The sequence below is a fragment of the Giraffa tippelskirchi genome, chromosome 13 (assembly GCF_054371585.1).
Source record: "Giraffa tippelskirchi isolate mGirTip1 chromosome 13, T2T-mGirTip1v1.2.pri, whole genome shotgun sequence".
NCBI classification, from domain to species: Eukaryota; Metazoa; Chordata; class Mammalia; order Artiodactyla; family Giraffidae; genus Giraffa; species Giraffa tippelskirchi.
Window position 1 is genome coordinate 52,026,869 of NC_137287.1, and position 25,266 is coordinate 52,052,134.

At 38.5% G+C, this 25,266-nt stretch overlaps 1 protein-coding gene across 2 annotated transcripts in view; it reads right to left on the bottom strand.

The window, feature by feature from the left end:
* The window catches only part of MACROD2 (mono-ADP ribosylhydrolase 2), a 2,278,672-nt gene that overhangs the window by 94,050 nt on the left and 2,159,356 nt on the right, over nt 1–25,266 (bottom strand). For both annotated transcript variants that reach the window (XM_081556519.1, XM_081556518.1), the window contains exons 15-16: nt 10,168–10,242; nt 9,817–9,909 (exon numbers count right to left, since the gene is read on the bottom strand). In XM_081556519.1, coding sequence (XP_081412645.1) covers nt 9,817–9,909; nt 10,168–10,242 — 168 coding nt within the window. The remainder of the gene's footprint in view (nt 1–9,816; nt 9,910–10,167; nt 10,243–25,266) is intronic.

Genomic DNA, 25,266 nt, shown 5'->3' on the forward strand with positions numbered 1-25,266 from the left:
AAACTCTAACCCAGAAACATCCATGCACCCCAATATTCATGGCAGCACTATTTACAATAGCCAAGACTTGGAAGCAACTTAAATGTCTATTGGTAGGTGAATGGAAAAAGAAGATATGGTACATACATACAGTAGAATACTACTTAGCCACAAAAAGAAGGAAATAATGTCATTTGCAGCAAAATGGATGGATCTAGATGTTATCATGTGAAGTAAGTCAGATAGAGAAAGAGAAATACCAAATGGCATCACTAACACATGGAATATAAAAAAAAAATGATACAGATGAACTTACTTACAAAACAGAAAGAAACTCACAGACACAGATAACAAGCTTATGGTTACCTAAGGGGAAAGAGGAGGGAGGGATAAATTAGGAGTCTAGGATTAACAGATCCATACCCCTATATATAAAATAGATAAAAAATGTCCTATGTGTATATATATCTATATCTATATTCAATATCTTATAATAACCTGTAATGGAAAAGAATCTGAAATAATATTTACATGCACACACACACACACATCTGAATCACTTTGCTGTATACCTGAAACTAATACAACATTATAAATCAACTATATTTCAATAAAAAGTTTTGGAAAAGGAAAAAAAAAGAATTAAGGTAATTCATGCACTGAGATTTGCAGAACTCTAATTCAACAGAGAGAAATAAAAAGTTCAACACCTAGAGATAGAATTCCACTTAAGTAAGAGATCTTTTTTATCTTTACAAATTACTTTGATAAGCCACAAGGAAAACCAGACAACCTAGGCTTGACACAAAGTTAAGAAGAAAAAGGGGACCCAGAAACAAGCTGGATGCTAGAGAATTAGTAGAAAAAAATTCTCTCAAAATTCCCCAGATAGGGATAGAGTAAGGATTATAATTTTTGATCCTAAGATTTATACAATTATAAATTTGGATCCTAATGTTCACTTGGGCTTCCATGTAGCTCAGACAGTAAAGAATCTGCCTGCAATGTAGGAGACCTGGGTTCGATCCCCAGGGTGGGAAGATCCCTTGGAGAAGGGAATGGCAACCAACTCTAGTATTCTTACCTGGAAAATCCCATGGACAGACATGTAGCCTGGTGAGCTACAGTTCATGGGGTCACAAAGAGTTGGACATGACTGTGCGACTGACACTACCACTACTAATGTTCATATGAGCCTAACATATACTTAGGTTGGTGGTACTTCCTCTCTGACATGTAAAATGGAGGCTTAAGGCAATTTTTTACAACTCTTAAAAGACAAGATGATCGTAGCAAGCTGGGGGACTTGGCCTAATGTATACTTTCTTCTTGAGAAGCTACATATGAGGTTCACATGTGTTTAATCTAAATTTACCCACATATATACACCTACTACATTATAGAACCAAAATTATTATTGTAGCAGTGAATATATTTTTTGTTTCTACTTCAAAATTATAGGTTATACTTTTATTTGAGGGATAAGCCTGAAGAAAATTTGTACTCTGAAAATTATTTTAAATGAAAAATGTGAATAAAACATTGTATCTTTACTTATCTTATACAGTGGAATTTGCATGAACTGATTCTATATGTCTATATCACATACACAGAGATATGTAAAGCCTTAAATACTTTACTTAAATTTAAAAAATTTTTATATTCAGTATACTTTACCAATGTAAGAAATTTCATTAAATACTTAAAAAAAACATTCAGAAAAGCTGAACGGGTGATAGGCATAGAATAGGATAGTTATACAGGCAGCTGTAGAAGTTTTAATAGGGGACTATAGACAAAAAGGGAAACCTGGGAAACTTTGGGAGACCACTGTAAGTTCATGATTGCTCAAGAAATCTATCTGAACAATGTGGAATAAAGCAGGCATGCTTAACTATAAAGCCATAAATAAAAGCACAAGATATGCCCCAGGCCATTAGGTGAAAGAAAATGTTACTGCTCTTCTACTGATGCGAGTAAGTGCTACAAATCCCAGTTTGACCTCGTAGGATCAGACAGTTTCCTGCCTGATACGAAGGAGGAGCTAGTGAGGTAAGTCTCACTTCTATTTGAGGTGGACTTTTTCCTTCCCCCACTTTACCTTGTGGACTTCCCTGGGGGCTCAGATGGTAAAAATTCGCCTGCAGTGCGGGAGACCTGGGTTCGATCCCTGGGTTGGGAAGTTCCCCTGAAGAAAGGAACGGCTACTCACTCCAGTATTCTTGCTTGGCGAGAATTCCATGGACAGAGGAACGTAGCAGGCTACAGTCCACGGGATCACAGAGTTGGACACGACTGAGCAACTTTCACTTTTATTTTCCCTTAATTATAAAACTGTAGCTCATTTAATCCTCCAAGCAGAGCTTCCTCACCTGCCTGCTTGCACCTTTCACAAGCATCCTATATTAACACATTTACTTCTTATCAATCACTTTTCTTCTCATTGAATTCCTTCTGTGATGACACAGAAAACCTGAGTCTCAGTAACTCTGGACACTAGAATCACAGTGATTCTAATTAAAAGACTGTGGGTTCACGTCCCAGTTAGGGTTGTGCCTCGGTTTGAGTCCTAGCACATGGGTTCAAATCCCAATCTGAGGCCCACGGCTTCACAGGCACCAGCATTATTATTTATCTTAGATTCTAAAATAAGATTTTGGTTGACAAATTCTAGCTACAAAATACTGTTAGGAAATAAGACTGGTCACAAAAGAAACCATTTGAAAATGAAACTGCCCTTGAAAATGAAATCATAGTACTGCCAGTGTGAAATAAGCAGCATTACTAAAGTTGACTTCATTTGAAAAGATACAAAGACCTTCAGAAAACATTAAATTCCTGTAAGTTAATCAAGTTAATCAAGATGAAATTTCACAGAATATTGGGCATGAACCAAAAATGTGCCTGAACCATGATTCTCCATAGGAAAGCACAGACTGGAATATGAACGCTTGAATGTCACAGGCATGTGTTTGTGTTGTTGCTTCATTGCTGGTGTGCAGGCTGATTTTCAAGAAGAGGGGAAAAGGCTCTATCAGTGATGTAAGAATTCCATCAATAATGGAAAACACCAAGGGCTGTGTAGTGGTATTTTTTAGACAAAATAAAACCCTAAGGGACTTGATTGGTAGGAGCAGAAGAGAAAATGGTTTACTGTGTGTTTACTGAAAGATGAAACAGTGGCCAGAGGAACTACAAGAAAAATTTCTCATGTGAACTAAGAAAGATGGGCAATGAAAATCTAGCCTGGCAGAGTTTGTGTGTCAACCTAATTTGAGATAGTGGCCCTTTTTATCCCACTTAAAGTATCTTCAGGGAATTACCAGCTGTCCAATTATTGGTTAAGCCCTGAATTAAAATAAGTTAATATGATCTTTTTTTCTGGTCTAGGACACCTCTGTATTTTTATCAATAGAATGCAATAGAATAAAACCGAGTAAAGCCTACAATTTCAGCTTCCTCAGTATGTTGATCGGAGAAGGCAATGGCAACCCACTCCAGTACTCTTGCCTGGAAAATCCCATGGACGGAGGAGCCTGGTAGGCTGCAGTCCATGGGGTCGTGAAGAGTCTGACACGGCTGAGCGACTTCACTTTCACTTTTGACTTTCATGCATTGGAGAAGGAAATGGCAACCCACTCCAGTGTTCTTGCCTGGAGAATCCCAGGGATGACGGAGCCTGGTGGGCTGCCGTCTATGGGGTCGCACAGAGTCGGACACGACTGAAGCGACTTAGCAGTAGCAGCAGCAGTATGTTGATGACCACTGGCTCCCATCTCATCACCCATTGTTTCGACAAGAATGTGGGTCTTCAGGGACTTCCTGATAGTTTACTGCCTTGCAATGCAGGGGACACGGGACACCCCTTCAATTCCGGGTCAGGGAACTAAGATCCTATATGTCTCAGAGCAACTAAGCACATGTGCCACAACTAGAAAAGTATGTGCATTGCAACTCCTCAGCCCATTCACTCTAGAGCTTGTGCTCTGCAACAGAGAGGCCCTTGTACTGCAGCTAGAGAAGCCTGAGTGCCGTAACTAGAGAAAGTCCACATGCCACAACACAGACTCAGCAGAGCCAAAAATTATAAATAAATAGAAGCTGTGATCTCATACAAAAAAAAAAAGAAGAATGTGGTTCTTCAGAGCTGGCCTTCCGAGAAAGTTTACAAAATTGGAGAATATCATCCCTGCATTAATGAGTTCATGCATGTCATTTTACTACCCCAGAAACTTAGATTTATAAAAGGTAAACAATTGCCAGGAATCACATAACCAGAGCCAGAAGCCATGGTTCTCCACACATAGTGTCATAGTCCTGTTCATCAGAGGCCAAGACATGAGCCAAAAGATGTGATAATTTACATTTGTTGCTGGTTTATATTTTATTTGCATGCCTGTCAATATTCATCTAAGATCTTTATCCAAGAAGATCTTAGATCATAATATACCTTAAATCTCCATCAACATTTTGATCACCCCAAAGTAAATAAAGGATTACTACTCCATGTTATACTTACTGATGGATACAAGAAAATAATTGGGATGCATGCATTCTATATAATTCTTGGAGAGGAAGTTCAATATACTCATAATGCAATGTAAGTTAAAACGAGATAAAATAATGATACTCTGTTGATCCAGTTAACATTTTATATCAAATATTTCTAAATTTAACTAGAAATAAAAATATTCAGAAAAACATTTTAATGCTGGCTAAATTTATATTTTATACTAAAACAAGAGATCCTTTTGAGAGGAGATCTATATGGTTACTTTCTTATTTGGTTATTAACCTAAATGATGTTATTTTACTGGATTTCATATGTGCACAGATCCTGCTGGGAAAGAATAAAACTGGACTCATTTAGGAAGAGGCAATGTGGCTATATGAGAAAAGCTGCCATATGTGAAACCTCACTTTATGCCTGCTGAAATTTTTGTATTTCAGGTCTCCTAGGGACATGTCCATTGTGCTATTGTGTAATTTTATCAGCATGAACTTCTGCTGAATATTTTCGCTTCTCTTTAAAACTCATATTTTGGTAGAGCTAACTTCAAAACTTAATGTTACAACATCTGTGCCCATACACCTGGGAGCCATCAAAGATATATCCTAAAGATTAAGTATATTTTCTAATCTTACAGAATGCCACAAAATGAGAGTAAGGCTATATATACATTTTTCCTAGTCTGGAATGTTTTGAAAGGAACCACTTTCAAACTATTTTCTGTTTCCTTCGAAATATTCTCATAAGAGAATCCATATTTCTAAGGCTGTAAACAATTTCCCTAGAAATTTAACAGAATATTCATTTTTGTTTTTGCAGATTAGAGAGGTTCTTAATGCATATGTGCAACTTTCTATTAGAGACATTATGAATATACACAAAATTCCAAACTATATTCTCAAAAGGTTTTCAAATAAGACTCTACAGTAACTATGTGAAACAAAAGAAAGCTAAAGAACATTCTACAACTTTGAATTTATTTGCTAGTTTTAATCTCTGGCTCTACCAATAAATTAATGGCATGTTCTTTCAAAAATAGAAATTAGGGACCTCCCTGGTGGTCCAGTGGCTAAGACTCTGTGCTCCCAATGTAGGGGGCCCAGGTTCAATCTCTGCTCAGGGAACTAGATCCCACAACTAAAAGACCCCACTTGCTGCAACCAAGACTTGGCACAGCCAAATAAATAAATATTTTTTTAAAAACCCAGAACAAAAGTATAAATTATGGTTGAATCAGCATTTCTCAAACAGAAGATTGAGGTTTTGACCAAAAAAAATTCTGAATACAGAGAAATGTCTCCTTACCTTTCATTAATTGTTCTATCTTGTTCTATCTTTATGGATTAAACACATATATCAAAATAGCCTGTAGTAGATGGTACTCAGAATGAAATGGGCAGAACAATTTGCTGTTGAAGAATAATGTGGACTATGTGAAATTTTTATGGCTTCAAAATAGGAATGGACTTGAGGAACTCCCCATGTGGGTTCTCTTGACTTTGTCATCAATTTATCCATTTATGATAAATACTAAACACTTAAGGTATGCTTTCTGTGTGTCAGGTATTGTTGGAATTGCTTGACAAGTATTAACTCATTCAAGTTTCATCACAACCACATGTGACAGGTGCTTTAGTCATCACCCTCCTACAGATGAGGAAACTAAGGCACTGAAAGGTTAAATCACTTGCCTCAGGTTCATCCAGTTTGTCAGTGGGGGCAGGGCCAAGGCATTACACCCCAAATCTATCCCCAAATCCTTATCATTTCCTTTTCCTTCCATTATTTTCCTTATAGGCAACAGAATAGCTTTCAACTCTTACTTTGAAGCAAGGAATAAGATGATAGAGGTGATTAATTTTAAGTTATTTCAAATTTAAACAAAAATACACACCACCTTATCTGTCTCCTAAGAAACCTGTATGCAGGGCAAGATGCAACAGTTAGAACTGGACATGGAACAACAGACTGGTTCCAAATTGGGAAAGGAGTACATCAAGGCTGTATATTGTCACTCTGTTTATTTAACTTACATGCAGAGTACATCATGCAAAGTACTGGGCTGGATGACTCACAAGCTGGAATCATGATTGCCAGGAGAAATATTAACAACCTCAGACATGCAGATGATACCACTTTAATGGCAGAAAGTGAAGAGGAGCTAAAGAGCCTCTTGATGAAGGTGAAAGCGAAGAGTGAAAAAGCTGGTTTAAAACTCAACACTCAAAAAACAAAGATCATGGCCTCTGGTCCCATCACTTCATGGCAAATAGATGGGGAAAAAGTGGAAACTGACAGATTTTCTTTTCTTGGACTCCAAAATCACTGCAGATGATGACTGCAGCCATGAAATTAAAAGACATTTGCTCCTTGGAAAGAAAGCTATGACAAATTTAGACAGCATATTAAAAAGGAGAGACATCACTTGCCAACAAACCTCCATATAGTCCAAGGTCTGGTTTTTCCAGTAATCATGTATAGATGTGAGAGTTGGACCATAAAAAAGGTTGAACACCGAAGAATTGAGGCTTTTGAAATGTGGTGCTGGAGAAGACTCTTGACAGACCCTTAGACAGCAAGGAGATCAAACTAGTCAATCTTAAAGGAAATCAACCCTGAATATTCACTGGAAGGACTGATGTTGAAGCTGAAGCTCCAATATTTTGGCCATCTGATCTGAAGAGCCTACTCATTGGAAAAGACCCTGGTGTTGGGAGAGATTGAGGGCAAGAGGAGAAGGGGACGACAGAGGATGAGATGGTTGGACAACATCACTGACTGAATGGACATGAGTTTGAACAAACTCAGGGAGATAGGGAAGGACAGGAAAGCCTGGTGTGCTGCAGTTCATGGGTCCAAAGAGTCAGACACAAGTTAGCGACTGAACAAGAACAAATTCAAGGCAAGGCCAAGTTAATTATCTATGGTAAAGAAGGGAAAGCTGTTAATTCAAGCCCCCAAGCATTATGACTCTCTGATCAGTGAAAATCAAATTTTCACAAAGAACTATTTTTTTTTGTGGGAGGGGATCTTGATTTTACAACTAGGGATGGAACCCATGCCCTCTGCAGTGGCAGCATGGACTCTTAATCACTGGACTGAGGAATGGAGTATTTCCTGTCATATCAGTAAACAAAGGATGTCACAGTCATCAACTGCAGCCACTGCAAACAGAGGGCTGGTGAGCCCTGACAGAACTCAAGAAAGAAAAGAATACCTGCCATCTAGCAGCTACTCCTTGCAGTCACTTCCCACAGTGAGCCTGAGGAAACTTGGGATGTGAAAATATAGGATACTGGCCCTGGACAGGGGAGGTGTGTATCTATGGAATGATTTCGGTGACCCCAGACTCTTGTATCTTCTCATACATAGAAAAGTGCTAAATTCCTTAACTTGAGATATCTGGTTTTCCTTTAATTAACAATAATCTTTTGATGTTCAGACTACCTGCCCTTTATTGCAAAACTTCTATGTAAGCTGGCTATCCCCTTTGCTTCTTTGGAGTAGTTCTCTAAAGTGCTGTCTCCTGGGCTTGAAGTCCTGACAATTCCCACTGAGTAAACTGTAACTCTCAACTTCTAGGATGTGAATAATTTTTTAAGTTGAGAGACCACCAGAGGAGTCCCTTAACAAAGAAATTCTACTTCAAAGTTGATACAATCAAGTAGTAGAATTTGATGTCACTTCTTTCTCATGTGCCATCCCTCCTTTTGGAGAAGAGGATTGGCATCGACCCCTATGAGAGAGAACTGAGCTCTTCAGGAACTAGAGGAGCGCCACATGCTGGAGAAACCACTGGGAGAAGGGTGACAAGTCATTCTGTGCTGAATACGAACGTTTTCCCTCATAGGCGAAGTGAAAAAAAGGACAATGAACCAGTTGTTTGATGTTCCTCACTTGCACGTCTTGAGGTACAACATGAAAAGTAAATAATTTCTGCTGTAGACAGATTACACACCCTTGGACTCCTCTCCCTCACCTGGCCTTTGAAAATGCTTTGCTGAAACCCTTCAGGGAGTTTGGGATGTTTTGAGCATAAGCCACCCGTTCTCCTTATATGTCCCTGCAATAAACCTTTCTTTGCTCAGAACTCTGACATTTCCGTTTGTTTGGCCTCACCGTGAATTGGGCACATGAACTTGTGTACAGTAACAAAAGGAGCAAGGCCATGTATCTGTATTTCAAGTGAGGGTTGTATCAATTTTCTATTATCATTGTCAGACATAAAATTCTCCAAATATTTACTTGATCTGCCAGGAACACGGTGTCATGAGTCTGAACTAGGATTTGCTGTTAGAGAAAAGGTCATTAGACAAAAGACATAGAAGAATATTGTGCTCTAAATGCAGTGGAATTAAAAAAAAAAAATCTCAAAATCACTAACATGACTTGGTAATTAAACTGCGTCAATGCTGCTGCCAAAAAAGAGTTTGTAATTTGGAAGCTGTACTTACTATTGACCTGATTTTACAATTGAGATCATGTCTGCATTTTCATTTGGAAACAAAATTGATCACTGTGTTCTATAAACAAGGCCTGTCAAGTTATTACTCTGTAACTACCTTGAAAACACATATTTAAGAATGATATGATTTATGATACAGTATAGGAAACAAACTATTTCCTTTTTTACTTCCCATTCTTAGCTCCTTTTAAATTCTTTGAAATTCTTTAAGTTCTTTAATAATAAATTTCTTTGATAAATTTAAAGATTTTTTTAATGTCTACTTTTAATATATTGGCTTCTTACCCCAAATGCTGCATTAAAATTTACAAAGTGATCATTCCTCTAATGTTCTCTGAAATCATTATAATGCTCACTTATTTTTTTTTACCAGTACTCAATATTATTGTATCCTAATATTAGTAGACAAACTTATAATTTAGAAGGTCCATACAATGTGTGTATTTTACACAAATTGCTTCCTTAATCACTACCATATGAAGGATGACAGAATGAAATCAATACAAAATGGTTAATTTAGTTGTTTCAAAGCCATTTCAGATTTTCTAAGACTTTCATCCATCTAGTTCATAATATCTGTTTCTTAGGGGTTTTCTCAAAACTATAATTAAAAAAACTGAATGTAAATGAATAATAAAAACATCCTCATACTCTTTGAAAGAATGAAAAACTGTTACAAGTACCTTCTTTCACTACTTCTGGATTTTATTTTACTTTCAAAAGTAAGTTCAGAATTAAAGAAATATTCATTTTGCCCCTTGACAGTCTGCAATTGAACGAGGATAATGCTGATGGTTGGATTCTAGGCAGGAATCCAAAGAAACTCTCTATTCTAGACTGGGTAATTTAAGAGCAGTCCTACCTTTTTCACTTTCATTTTCTTCTTGGTCATCTGTTAGTGGGGTCACTTCTGGTTGCTCCACAATCATGGCATCTTCTTGGTTTGATGAAAGCTCTAAACAGAATGAGGCAGAAGGAAGCTCAGAGATGTTTTAGTTGGAATCTGTGAGAAAACAGTGACTAAAGCTCAGAAAGTTGAAGTTCTTTTTTCCCCTCCAAGTTTCAATGGTCACATAAGGAGACTACTAGAGCCACTCTCCAGAATCACTGCCTAAAAGCACACATGCACCCTACTCCCACACACCAGTATATACAGAAGTCATGACACACTGTCACCTCATCCTCAGATAACAATATATTCTGGTTTCAATACCTTCTGTTTCCATATATGAACTCTGGGACTCTGCCTCAATTTTTACTTCATTCTTCATTGAATCCTTCTCCTGCCCTGTTAAGAACAGTGATTGAAAGATAAATATGATATGGATGGCTATAGATTTATCCCTGGTTTGAAAAGACAAACATTTCAGAAACCATGCTTTGAAAATGCCTGGAGAGGTAGAGAACAGTTCTGAACCAAAGCAGAAGAAATATCCAGATAATGTAGGCAAAAACCTTTTCTTTGAACTGATGGGTATAATTAGTATTTAGCTTATCAATACACTGAACATCAATGGATACAAACTGAAAGTCTTGAAATTTTGAAGAATTTATAGACTGCATGGGTTAATTATATTCAATTTCTCTTTATTACATAGATCTTTCTGTACTGAGGATTCCTAGGAAATTAAAATGGGAGAAGGCAATGGCACCCTACTCCAGTACTCTTGCCTGGAAAATCCCATGGACGGAGGAGCCTGGTAGGCTACAGTCCATGGGGTTGCTAAGAGTCAGACATGACTGAGCGACTTCACTTTCACTTTTCCCTTTCATGCACTGGAGAAGGAAATGGCAACCCACTCCAGTGTTCTTGCCTGGAGAATCCCAGGGATGGCGGAGCCTGGTGGGCTGCCGTCTATGGGGTCGCACCGAGTTGGACACGACTGAAGCAACTTAGCAGCAGCAGCAGCAGCAGGAAATTTAAATACTACCTGTATTTCCATTCTTCCATCAGCAGAGCATAAAAAAACTTGAGTAATATGAGCACACAGAGATGGGGGTCACCTAATGGCTCAACCATTCTCATAAAACACCTACTAAATACAGCAAAGGTCAGGAGGGAATTCAGCCAACTCTTGACTACTCCAAGGCTGATTATCTAGGAAAGCATTTTCTCCTTCAGCCCCTTGGGTTCTCCTCCTCTCCCCTGTGGAGTTTAGAACATTTAGGAGCTAAGAGAAGAGAATGAAATTTGTCCATTTTGCATCATTTTAATGAAAGATTTTATGCTAAGGATATTTAACTGTTACATTAAAAAAAATTCCAGAGCTAGAGGTTACAGGTACAAAGCTGAAGCAGAGGTTCTTGGGCTCTTTGCCTGCGTATGTCGCTCAAGGAGATGCATCATTTTTCCAAGTTGTCTCTGCTTCTGTGAAAAGATCTTTCCCTCCTGAGACCATGTGACGTGCAGTGGCTCCTATGAGACAAGTGTATGTACCCAGCTCACATAAACAGAATTTACAATTTGTGCTCTTTTGTATTTTACTTAATGTTTCCTGTAAGATTAATCCTTGCCACTTCAAGTATCAATTGTCTATTCTTTATCACTGATCTATATTATTCCATTGTATGAATATGTTTCAGTTTGGGGCTAAATGAATAACACTGTTAAAAACATTTTTGTATATGTCTTTTGAGGGACATATGTATTCATATCACTTGGGTATAAACCCAGGAGTGAAATGGTTAAGTAACACACTACTTAGTAAGTAAGTTACACAGGCAACACATATGTTTAGCTTGACTAACTCCTGAAAAATGGTGTTCTGAAGAGTTCGTTCCATTTTATAGTCTCACCAGAAATGTATGAGAATTCCAATTATTCCCTTTGTTCTTTAGACTATGTCATGATACAAAAGTCTTTTTTCTTTCAACAATACCACACCGTATGTGGGATCTTAGATCCCCAACCAGGGATCAAACCCATGCCTCTTGTATTGGAGACAGAGTCTTAACCCCTGGACCACCAATGTGCTGTGTGCTAAGTCACTTTAGTTGCATCCGACTCTTTGTGACCCTGTGGACTGTTACCCTCGCTCCTCTATTCATGGGATTCTTCAGGCAAGAATACTGGAGTAGGTTGCAATTTCCTCCTCCAGGGGATCTTCCTGACCCAGGGATCAAACCTGCATCTTTTATGTCTTCTGCATTGGCAGGCAGGTTGTTTATCACTAGTGCCACCTGGGAAGCATGGAATCTTAGCCCCTGGACCACCAGGGAAGTCCCCAAAAGTCTTTATATGGGGCAGAAAGCCATGCAGAATCTTTACCTCTCAAAATCATTTCCATCCTTTTCACCTCTGGGTACCACACAAAGTGATCACATCTTTGCACATTGAGTTCCTTTGCCTATTTATTTATGCTATTTAGTCACCTATTTATTATTCTCATCACACTATAATATAGCTGTATCTGTGTTTGTTTCCCTAATCAGGTTGTAAGCACTGCGACGTTAAACACTGTTTTATTCATATTTCTCTGTCTAGTGTGTGCATGTGCTCAGTTGTGTTCGACTCTTTGCAATCCTATGGACCATAGCCCACCAGGCTCCTCTGTCCATAGTATTTTCCAGCAAGAAAACTGGAGTGGGTTTGTTTATTCCTCCAAGGGATCTTCCTGACCCAGGGATCAAACCCATGCTTCTTATGTCTACATGCATTGGCAGGCAGATTCTTTACCATTGTATCTAAGAAGCTTCTCTGCCTAACACCTACTAATAAAGAGTGATCAGTAAATGTTTAATTAATTGGCCCTCCATTATAGTCCTCATCAATGTCGGTAAATAGTAATTAGGGACTGTAACTTACTTCCATTAGCAACAAAGCACTAAGGCTAAGCACTACATGTGCTATATTTATTGCAAAGAATCTTGGAAGAAGAATTGAATGTTTTAGGCAAATCACTATCTCTTTGGGCTTCCATTTCATTATCTTTAGAAAAAAAGCCCTCCCCACCCCCCAAAAAAAATCCCCTAGATACTATCTTGGGCTTCCCTGGTGGCTCAGTGGTAAAGAATACACCTACCAATGCAGAAGATGCAGGTTTATCCCTGGGTCTGGAAGACCCCCTGGAGAAGGAAATGGCCACCCACTCCAGTATTCTTGCCTGGGAAATCCCATGGACAGAGAAGTCTGGTGGCCTACAGTCCATGGGGTCACAAAAGAGTCACACATGACTTAGCAACTAAACTACAGCAACAGATACTAATACCTCAGATTCTACCTTTGGCATTATATGAGGCTATGTCTCCTGGTAAAGTCTCTAGTCATCCCTGCCATTTATCTACTAGGAGGATGATGTCAAGGGAAACTTCACTGTTTTGAGTGAGCCTCATTCTCTAACGATCACAGCCTTGTTGTGGAATCAAGATTGCTAGGGGAAATATTAACAACCTCAGAAATGCACATGATACCACTCTAATGGCAGAAAGTGAAGAGGAACTAAAGAGCCTCTTGATGAGGGTGAAAGAGAGTGAAAAAGCTGACTTAAAACTCAAAAAGCTGACTTAAAACTCATTCAAAAAACAAAGATCATAGCATCTGGTCCCATCACTTCAAGGCAGATAGATGGAGATAAAGCAGAAACAGGGACAGATTTTATTTTCTTGGGCTCCAAAATCACTGCTGATGGTGACTGCAGCCATAAAATTAAGATGCCAGCTTCTTGGAAGAAAAGCTATCACAAAGCTAGACACCATGTTAAACAACAAAGACATCACTTTGCTGACAAAAGTTTATATAGTCCAAGCTCTGGTTTTTCCAGTAGTCATGTTCAGATGTGAGAGGTGGACCATAAAGAAGGCTGAGTGCTGAAGAACTGACGTTTTTGAATTGTAGTTCTGGATAAGACTCTTGAGAGTCCCTTGGACAGCAAGGAGATCAAACCAGTCAATCCTAAAGGAAATCAACCCTGAATATTCATTGAAAGGACTGATGCTGAAGCTGAAGCTCCAATACTTTGGCCACCTGATGTGAAGAGCCAACTCACTAGAAAAGACCTTGATGCTGGAAAAGATCGAAGGAGGAGAAGGAGATGGCAGAGGCTGAGATGTTAGCACCACTGACTCAATGGACATGAGTTTGAGCAAACCCCAGGAGATGGTGAAGGACAGGGAAACCTGGTGTTCTGCAGACCATGGGGTTGTAAGAGTTGGACATGACTTAACGACTGAACAACAACCATCTCTGTCACTGTTGATGGGGAATTGACCATCATAACTCCTCCTAGTCTTTGCAGGAAACTCAACTCATTATCTGTGATCTGCCTTTGTACAGTGATGGGGACGAGCAGGCCATTCAGAGAATAGAAGCAGCCACTTTACTGCAGGGTGTCTCCACTCCCAGTACTCCACTCCATACATTTTCAGAGAAAGTCCATCAGGAATAGTAAGGTGGCAATTCACCAGGGACTGGGCATTTCTGATGGGGTAGGACCACCTGGGGTGGCAGCCTAAGGCTGTGATGTGTACTAGGGATTTTCTCTGCAACCAGTAAGGACTGTTGACTCACTTGGAGGATAAGAGGCCATTGCAAAGCTTTTTGAATTATTTCTCTCCTCTGCCCTGTAACTTGTCTCATTCTTTTTTTTTTGGGGGGGGGGGTATAGTTGCTTTACACTATTGCATTACCTTCTGCTATACAACAAAGTGACTCAGCTGTATGTATGCATATTTTTCTCTTTCCCCTCACCCTGGACCTCCCTCCCACCACCTCGCCAACCCCCATGCTACCCCTTTAGGTCAAATAGAGCACTGAATTGAGCTCCCTGTGCTATACACTAGGTTGACACAAGCCATCTGTTTTACACATGGTAGTGTATATATGTCAATCCCAATCTCGCAATTCATCCCATCCACTCTATTCCCCCTCACCTTTGTCTACCCATCTCTGTTGTCTGCATCTCTGTTCCTGCCCTGTGAATAGGTTCATCTGTACCATTTTTTTAGATTCCACATATATGCAATTTTCTCTTGGGACAAAAATACATATATTTTCTTCTTTCTCATTTTTCTGACATTCAGTTCAGTTGTTCAGTTGTGTCCGACTCTTTGTGACCCCATGGACTGTGCACACCAGGCCTCCCTGTCCATCACCAACTCCTGCAGTTTACTCAAACTCATGTCCATTGAGTCGGTGTCTTCCTGCCTTCAAACTTTCCCAGCATCAGGGTCTTTTCCATTGTGTCAGTTCTTTGCATCAAGTGGCCAAAGTATTGGGGTTTCAGCTTTAGCATCAGTCCTTCCAATGAATATTCAGGCCTGATCTCCTTTAGGATGGACTGGTTGGATCTTCTTGCAGTCCAAGGGACTTACAAGAGTCTTCTCCAACACTACAGTTCTAAAGCATCAATTCTTCAGCACTCAACTTTCTTTACAGTCCAACTCTCACATCCATACATGACCACAGGAAAAACCATAGCTTTGACTAGATGGACTGTTGTTGGCAAAGTAATGTCTCTGCTTTTTAATATGCTGTCTAGGTTGGTCATAACTTTTCTTTGAAGGAGCAAGCGTCTTTTAATTTCATGGCTGCAATCACCATCAGCAGTGACTTTGGAGCCCCTGAAAATAAAGTCTGTCACTGTTTCTACTGTTTCCCCATCTATTTGCCATTAAATGATGGGACCAGATGCCATGATCTTAGTTTTCTGAATGTTGAGCTTTAAGCCAATTTTTTCACTCTCCTCTTTCACTTTCATCAAGAGGCTCTTTAGTTCTTCTTCAATTTCTGCCATAATGGTGGTGTCATCTGCATATCTGAGGTTATTGATATTTCTCCCTGCCATTTTGATTCCAGCTTGTGTTTCTTCCAGCCCAGCGTTTCTCATGATGTACTCTGCATAGAAGTTAAATGAGCAGGGTGACAATATACAGCCTTGACGTACTCCTTTTCCTATTGGAACCAGTCTGTTTTTCCATGTCCAGTTCTAAGTGTTGCTTCATGACCTGCATACAGGTTTCTCAAGAGGCAGGTCAGATGGTCTGGTATTCCCATCTCTTTGAGAATTTTCCACAGTTTATTGTGATCCACACAGTCAAAGGCTTTGGCATAGTCAATAAAGCAGAAATAGATGTTTTTCTGGAACTCTCTTGCTTTTTCGATGATCCAGCGGATGTTGGCAATTTGATCTCTGGCTCCTCTGCCTTTTTTAAAACCAGCTTGAACATCTGGAAGTTCACGGTTCACGTTTTGCTGAAGCCTGGCTTGGAGAATTTTGAGCATTAGTTTGCTAGTGTGTGAGATAAGAGCAATTGTGCAGTACTTTGAGCATTTTTTGGCATTGCCTTTCTTTGGGATTGGAATGAAAGCTGACCTTTTCCAGTCCTGTGGACACTGCTGAGTTTTCCAAATTTGCTGGCATATTGAGCACAGCACTTTCACAGCATCATCTTTTAGGACTTGAAATAGCTCAACTGGAATTCCATCACCTACACTAGCTTTGTTCTTAGCGATGCTTCCTAAGGCCCACTTGACTTCACATTCCAGGATGTGTGGCTCTAGGTGAGTGATCACACCATCGTGATTATCTGGGTCGTGAAGATCTTTTTTGTATAGTTCTTCTGTGTATTCTTGCCACCTCTTCTTAATATCTTCTGCTTCTGTTAGGTCCACACCATTTCTGTCCTTTATTGTGCCCATCGTTGCAATGAAATATTCCTTTGATATCTTTAATTTTATTGAAGAGATCTCTAGTCTTTCCCATTCTATTGTTTTCTATACTATTTCCCATTCTATTGTTTTCCTCTATTTCTTTGCATTGTTTCTGAAATTAAAGTAGTGAAAAAAGGGGAAAGATAATGGGGTTCTCAGCTTTGAAATCCAATAATGCTCATACTTCCTCCTTCCTGAGCCATGCCAGGATTTGGTGTGTTGCTGGAGGAGGAGGTATGTATGAGCGCCAAGCCCTGTTTGGAGGCCTGCTGTGTGTTAATGCTGACTTTCGGGGCTCCAGTCCATCTGTCTTTCTCTGCAACCACTCAGACATACCACATTCCACCCACTTTCTTGACCCCATGGGGGCAAGCTTTATGTTTGCCTCTCTACATTCAGTCTGGTTGAATTCTACCCACTATCCTTTGCCCTAATCCCTCCTGGCAGTGGAAACAAAAGAACATAAAGGATCCCACAGTTTATACATATATTTTTTATACAGTGAACTCAATCATCCATACTAATGGGAGGGGGTCTTTAGAACAGATAATCCAAAAATCCATTCACTTTCCTTTAGAAATGGATCACATGATTGCTTCTTGGAGGCCTGGTAATTAAGTTTGGCTCAAGCTAATGCTTTAATTAATTTGCATTAAAATTGGTCTGGGAACATCAGTCTAGGATCAAACATTTCTAGAGGAGGATAAACCTAAATTCACTTGGTAGGTAAATAGACTGTTTTTAAACAATAGCAACAACAATATAGCTTTGTTGTTTATAGATTATTAGATGCTCAGATATTCCTAAGAACAAAGACTTTGCTTCTCTGATGTGTCTCTTAAAGATAATAGAAATTATGTCCTTTTGTTAAGCTTGAAACTTGACTGCTGCTATTGGGCAAAGTTTTACTTTCACTATGTCTAAAAATACCCCAGATTAAGATGAAATTTAAACCTAGGTTAAAGTGAACTTGATTATTTCTAAATTATTCTTAGTTTTCTATTAGTTCTCTATTTCTTAGTTTCTAGGGCCGATAAAATTTACTTTCCTAATGTAAATTATTGCTACAACAATTATTTCTTGTAGTTACAAAAGAAAGGCAGTTTTGCATAGAAACACTTAATACAGGTATTGGGAATTACCAGTAATTTTACAACTAAGGGACTGCCATTGTTAATACTGTAAACTGCTATCATTCGCTTGCATATGTGTGTGTATATTCCTACATATGTATGTATATATATATATATGTACACATACATATGTATCTGTATAAGTGTGTGTCTTTGCGTATGTCCAAATATAAAACATGTATCTACACACATACATACACAAATATATAGAAATACACAAATGTATCCTGGCATTGCAATGAATCTACATTTTGATTCTTTTTTAGTTTACATTTTATAAGTAGCTTATACTGTCATTATAATTTCTTCATAAATTTTATAAGATGCATTATATTCTACATTATGGACAAATTTTGGGATGTTCCCTTTTGTTGTTTTTGCCAGCAAACACAGTACTGCAATGAGCATTTTTGTGAATACTTTTCTCTAAACTTTTGGTGGCTGGCTGTTACTTTAAGATAAATTCTTAAAGCATAACTCTTGGATCAAAGGGTAAACAGTTTACTTTTTATTACTTTTTGTCAAAATTGCTGATGAGGAGGTTATGCCCTTTAATCTCCCACCAATGGTGTGTGAGCATGTTTGGATGCCTTCTTCATACCAATTCTGTGCACTTTCAATCCTACTTAAATGTCTGATACTCAGAAGAAGATACTGAAATCATGTTTTATTTGCATCTTAAAGTAATGAAGAGATAGGTCATGTCTTCATATTTACAATGACTGTATTTTCTCTTTTGTGAATTACAGTTGAGTCTTTTGCCCATTTTCTTCTTCTTCTTATTATTGTTGATTTATGAAGTTTTTATTTTTGGAGTAAGAAAATTGATTTGCTGTCATTTAGGCTGAGAATACATTTCCTAGTAGCTTTTCTTTAGAATTTGATTATATAGTTTATCAAGTCAAAATTTATATATTCAGCTTTAGCCACTAACTTTCCTCTTTTATGACATATGTGGACTTATGTACACATGTAGTGCATATACACATCAATGTGCACATATTTTATAATGCAATCATGTGTCCATATACATTCACATTTCAAAAGGCAGTCCTTATTTCAAAACTAAAAAATTATATATATCTCTATCTATCTATCTATCTATCTATCTATATACACACACACACACACCCTTTGGTTCTTTTAGCTAGTATTTTTATAGTTTCATTTTTACATTTCATCTTTGCCCTTTTGGAATTTAAGCTGGCGTAAGGGATGAGATTGGGATACAGTTTATTTTTTCAAATGGCCAACTAGTTGTCTTAATGCCATTTATTGAGTCATCTGTCTTTGAAATGTCAGCCTAAATATGTACTGAAATCCCAATCTCCTGGGGTCTATTTCCAAACTCTTTATTTGGTTTCATTGATCAGCCTGTCCATCCCTCCAATAGGACTACATAGTTAGTCGCATTTTTTAAAGATATCATGTCATTTTTAGTCTATTTATCCTGTCATTGACTGATAATATCATATCTGTGAATTCCGCATTGCATTTCCAATTGGATTTTATTTGCAGTGTATCTTCTTATATCATCTGACACATAAAAATCCATCATTCTTAATTTCATCAGGGCTTTAAATTTTTACTGATATAAAATGACCAACTCTTTCTCACTTGAGATTTTTGGCTAGAATTCTAACTGGAGAGATTTTAAAGTAGTTTTCCATGTTTTCTTTTGATGTTCATTTCCCAAACATACTTTTTTTTAACTTTGCATTTTTAAAGCCTTACTATTTTATTGAAATTAATTCAGTCTGAGTGGTTTTTATACTCAGTAACCTAAATTATGCTTACTGTCATAACTATTTGCCAGTGTCATCCTCTTTCATATGCTGTTTTTTGGTTATAATATTACTTATTATTTTTATTTGCATTACTAAATATACTCTCATGCTTGGTATGATCTTCAGGGGAAACTAGAAAGCAAGATTTATTCCTTTAATTCTTGTGATTTAATTCTATTTGTAACTATCATAAAATGTTGCAAAGTTATTCTACTTATTCTTAAACCTAACTGATATAGTCAGAACCCATAGCACAGCAGGATTTTTAGTTTTTTACTATGTTTATCAAAGTCAGCATTGTAGACAACCCTCACTGCTCCCCACTGGAATTTCTGGTTCACAAACTCAGGCAGTGAAATTTCCTTTCTTTACTGTTTTCCTTATTTTCTCTCTTTCTTTCTTCCTCTTTCAACTCTTCTATCAACATGCGACATACAATCAGGAAAGTATACAAACAATATGCAGATCCTAATTAAATAATCAAAAGCAGATAGAGAAACTACATATTCTTAGGATATTCATCCAGCCGTTAGCCCAGCTCCCAGCCGAATCAGTATCTCATCCCCAGTCACCCAAGTTTAATAAACACCCTGCCTGTCATAGTTATTTTCCCTGCTTTTCAAAGTTGATATAGATGAACTTGTACAACATATATGCTTTTGTACCAACATATATGCTTTTGTACCATCTTTAGTTAAGGTTTGTAAGATACAATGTTTGTAAGATTCATTCACGTTTTTGCTTGGAATTCTAGTTTGCAATTTCTTTTTCCTCTCTTTTTTTTTTTTTAAAGGTATTTTTGATGTGGACCATTGCTTCTGTTTATTTTTATGTTTTGATTTTTTGGCCATGATGCATGTCGAGTTTAGCTCCCTGACCAGGGATCAAACCCACACCCCCTACATTGGAAGGAAAAGTCTTAACCAGTGGACTGCCAAGGAAGTTCCATGTAGTTAGTAGTTTTTGTGCTTCATTCTTACATTTATTTCTCTGTATGTAACTTGTTTCTTTCATCTGAGTGCTTTTGAGATTTTCTTCCTTATCACTGGTGTTGACTGAGTTGATTATGATGTGCTTAAGTATAATTTTATGTTTCTTGTGCTTTGGGGTCATAGAATTTCTTGCATATGTGAGTTCATCATTTTCATGAAGTTTCTGAAAAATTTCAGCAACTATTACTTCAAATATTTTTTTCTGTCTCCCCTTCCCATAGCTGCCTACAGAGATTCTAATTCATGATTATTATATTTGGAATCACTCGAAGTTGTTCCATGGTCCCTGATGCTCTTTTCATTTCCTTCAGTCATTCATTTTCTCTGTGTATGAACTTGGATAGTTTCTATAGCTACGACTTCAGATTCACTGATCTTTTCTTCTTCCCTGTCTCACCTGCCATTATTCCCATCAGGTATAATTTCATCTCAGATACTCTGTTTTTCATCTCTAGAAATTCAATTGTATCTTTCTATATTTTCCATGTTTCTAATGTACATGGAAATCCTTCTTTTAGCTTCTTGAGGATGTGGAACACAATTAATGCTTTTTAATGTGCTCTTTCCTATTATTACTCCATCTGTGCCACTTCTGGATTGATTCCTATTAATTGGTATCTCTTCTCCTATATGTCATACTTTCCTGCATCTTGTCAAGTAGGACAATTAATAACCCTACAATGGTCTGAGTGTTCAAGTAAAAGGAAGAGTCATACATCTCTCACTTTAAGACAGAATCTAGAAATGATTAAGCTTAGTGAGGAAGGCCTAACAAAAGCTGCTGCTGTTGCTGCTTCTGCTAAGTCGCTTCAGTCATGTCCGACTCTGTGTGACCCCATAGACGGCAGCCCATCAGGCTCCCCTGTCCCTGGGATTCTCCAGGCAAGAATACTGGAGTGGGTTGCCATTTCCTTCTCCAGTGCCGGAAAGGGAAAAGTGAAAGTGAAGTCGCTCAGTTGTGTCCGACTCTTAGCAACCCCATGGACTGTCGCCTACCAGGCTCCTCCGTCCATGGGATTTTCCAGGCAAGAGTACTGGAGTGGGGTGCCATTGCCTTCTCCTTATCAAAAGCTAAGACAGGCTAAAAGCTAGGTGTCTTGCACCAAGCAGTTAGCTAAGTTGTGAAGGCAAAAGAAAAGTTTTCAAAGGAAATTCAAAGTGTTTCTCCAGTAAACACACGAATGATTAAAAAAAAAAAGTGGGTTATTGCCAATATGGAGAAAGCCTGGGTGGTCTGGATAGAAGATCAAACCAGCCACAACATTCCCTTAAATCAGAGCCTAATCCAGGGCAATGTTCTAATTTTCTTCCATTCTGTGATGGCTGAGAGAGGTGAGAAAAATGCAGAAGAAAGGTTTGAAAGTAGCAGAGACTGGTTTATGAGGTTTAAGGAAAGAATCCACCTCCATAAGCTAAAAGAACAAGGTGAAGCAGCAAGTGCTGATGTAGAAGCTGCATCAAGGTAACCAGAAGATCTAGCTAAGATATTTATGAAGGTGGCTACAGTAAACAATAGTTTTTCAATGTAGACAAAACAGCCTTCTATTGGAAGAAGACCATTTAGGACTTTCATAGCTAGAGAGGAGAAGTCAATGCCTGGCTTCAAGGCTTCAAAGGACAACCTGACTCTCTTGTTAGGGGCTAATGCAGATGGTGAAGCCAGTGCTCATTTGCCATTCTGAAAATCCTAGGACGCTTAACAATTAGGCTTAATCTACTCTGCCTGTGCTCTATAGATGGAAAAACAAAGCCAAGATGACAGAGCACATCTGTTTATAACAAGCTTTATTGAAAATTTCAGACCCACCGTTGAGACCTGCTGCTCAGAAAAAAGATTCCTTTCAAAATATTACTGCTCATTGACAATGCATTTGGTCACCCAAGAGTGCTGATGGAGGTGTACAGTGAGATTAATATTGTTTTCACACCTGCTAACACAGTATCCCTTCTGCAACCCATGGATCAAGGAATAATTTCAGATTTCAAGTCCTATAATTTAAGAACTATATCGCATAAGGCTACAGTTGCCATTGATAGTGATCTCTCTGATGGATCTGGGCAAGATAAATTGAAAACCTGGGAAGGATTTGCCATTTGAAGAGCCATTAGGGATGTTCATGATTCATGGGAAGTGGTCAAAATATCAACATTAACAGGAATTTGGAAGAAGTTGATTCCAATACTCACAGATGACTTAGAGGGTTTCGAGATTTCAGGGGAGGAAGTAACTGTAGATGTGGTAGAAACAGGAAGAGAACTAGAATTACAAGTGGAGCCTGAGGATGTGACCAAATTGCTGCAACTCCAGGTTAAAACCTTAGCAGATGAGCAGTTCTTACAGATGAGCAAAGAAAGTATCTTATTGAGATGGAATCAAATTCTGGTGAAGATGCTGTAAAGATTGTTGAAATGATGGCAAAGTGTTTAGAATATTACACAAACTTAGTTGAGAAAGCAATGACAGGGTTTGTGAGGATTGAGTCCAGTTTTGAAAGAAGTTCTACTGTGGGTAAAATGGTATCAAACAGCACTGCATGCTACAGTGAAATTGTCCATGAAAGGAAGAGTCAATGATGTGGAAAAATTCATTGTTGTCTTATTTTAAGAAATTACCACAGCTGCTCCAACCTTCAGCAACCACCATTCTGATCAGTCAGCAGCCATCAACATCAAGGTGAGACCCTCCACCAGCAAAAAGACCATGATTCATCAAAGACTCAGATGATAGCTAGCAGTTTTTAGCAATAAAGTACTTTTTAGTTAAGGTATATGTATTTTTTTTTTTTAGACATAGTGTTATTGCACAATTAACAGACAACAGTGTAATGTAAACCCAACTTTCACATGCATTGGGAAGCCAAAAAATTCATGTGACTGGCTTTATTGTCATATTCCCTTCTTGTGGTGGTCTGGAACATAACCCACAATATCTCAGAGGTATGCCTGTACAAACATTCTTGAAAAAAATGGCCAAAACAAAGGCATTCAAGCTCTCTGCTCATAAAACATGCAGAAACACAAGAACTGCAAAGAGATTTGTCTTCCAATACTTCTTTTCATGCCCGGTAATTTTGTTGATTACTCTGTTGGATGTGAAGTACGTTTCCAGTTTTACAAATGTTCTTGAGTTCATTCTAGGATAAGTTAAGTTGTTTGTAAACAGTTTGATCGTTTCAAGTCTTGTTTTGGAGCTGGCTTGCAGAGGACAAGAGCAGTATTTGGTGTATTGCTAGTTTTGCTCCACTACTGAGGCAAACCCCTTCTGAGCCCCCCATGCATTCTTAGGTTTTCTAGTCTGGCTAGCGGGAACAGGCACCCTTCTCACCCCTGTGGAAACCCCGGATATCAGGACCTTAAGTCCTTTCATGTGGTTTACCCAGTCTCTTGCACATGTGCAGATCAATACTCCGCTGAAGACTTGAAGGATTCCCTCTGTAGGTCTCTGCACTTCCTGGGTGGCGCTGATGGTAAAGAACCCGCCTGCCAATGTAGGTGACATAAGAGATGCTGGTTCAGGAAGATCCCTTGGAGGAAGGCATGGCAACTCACTCCAGTGTTCTCACTTAGAGAATCCCATAGACAGAGGAGCCTGGTGGACTACAGTCCATACGGTCACACAGAGTCAGACATGACTGAAGCGACTTAGCACGCATACACTCTATAGGTCTCTAGAGTGTTCCCTGTGTGGAGCTCTCCTTTCTTCAGCACTCTGCCTGGGAAATGCTAGATGCTTGGCCTTCCATCACTCTCAGCTCTCTTTCCTCAACTCAGGAAGTCTGCTGGACTGTGCACTGTGGCATGAAAAGTCTCTCCAGACAGTCAGTGGGGACAACCATAGGGCTTACCTCATTTTTAACTCTCAGGCATCACTGAGATTTACCAAATTTTAATATGAATTGGTGCTTCTATTTTCCATGACAATGGAAAAATATTAGCATACTTTAATTTATCTGATCGTAATAAATGCCATTATTGCAATGCATTTTGATTCTATCTTAACTTCCACAATACACTATTCTTATTATAATCATCATTGATTTGTATCATCACTGTTCATTTAGACTTATTCAATAACTACCATTTGCCTTGCTTATAATTCCTTCTGTCATCTTACAATTCCTTTTGTCATCAATATCCTCCTACCTGAAGAACACCAGAATTTTCTGGTGATACACTTTTCCTTGCTTGCTCACAAATGTTAACTAACTTTTATTCTTTTTTTAAAAAAATAGTTATTTGGCTGTGCCAGGTCTTAGTTGCTGGCATGTGAGGTCTTTAGTTGTGGCGTGTGTGGTCTAGTTTCCTAGCCAGGGATCGAACCCAGGCTCGCTGCATTGGGAGCATGGAGTTTTAACCATTGGACCACCAGGGAAGTCCAAACCTTTATCCTTTAAACATACATTTTGCTCTGGGCTTAGAGTTCTTGGGTGGCAGTGACTCTGTTGTATTGTCTTTTATTTCCATCGTGTCTTTTGAAAAGTCAGCTATTGGTCCGATTGTTGGATGACTGCTTTTGGATGTTCTGTTTATCGCTGGCTTTCAGCAATTTTACTATGATGGTTTTGGATTTCTTTTGCTTAGAGTTCAAAGGATTTTTGGAACATGTGACTTGATATCCCTTCTCATTGTAGGAAATTTCTCACCAAAATTTCTTCAAATATTTTTCCTGCCCAGTTCCCTCTCTTCTTTCTGACCAGGATTCCAATTATACATGCAATAGATGTTGTCATTTTATCCTGACATCTCTCTCTT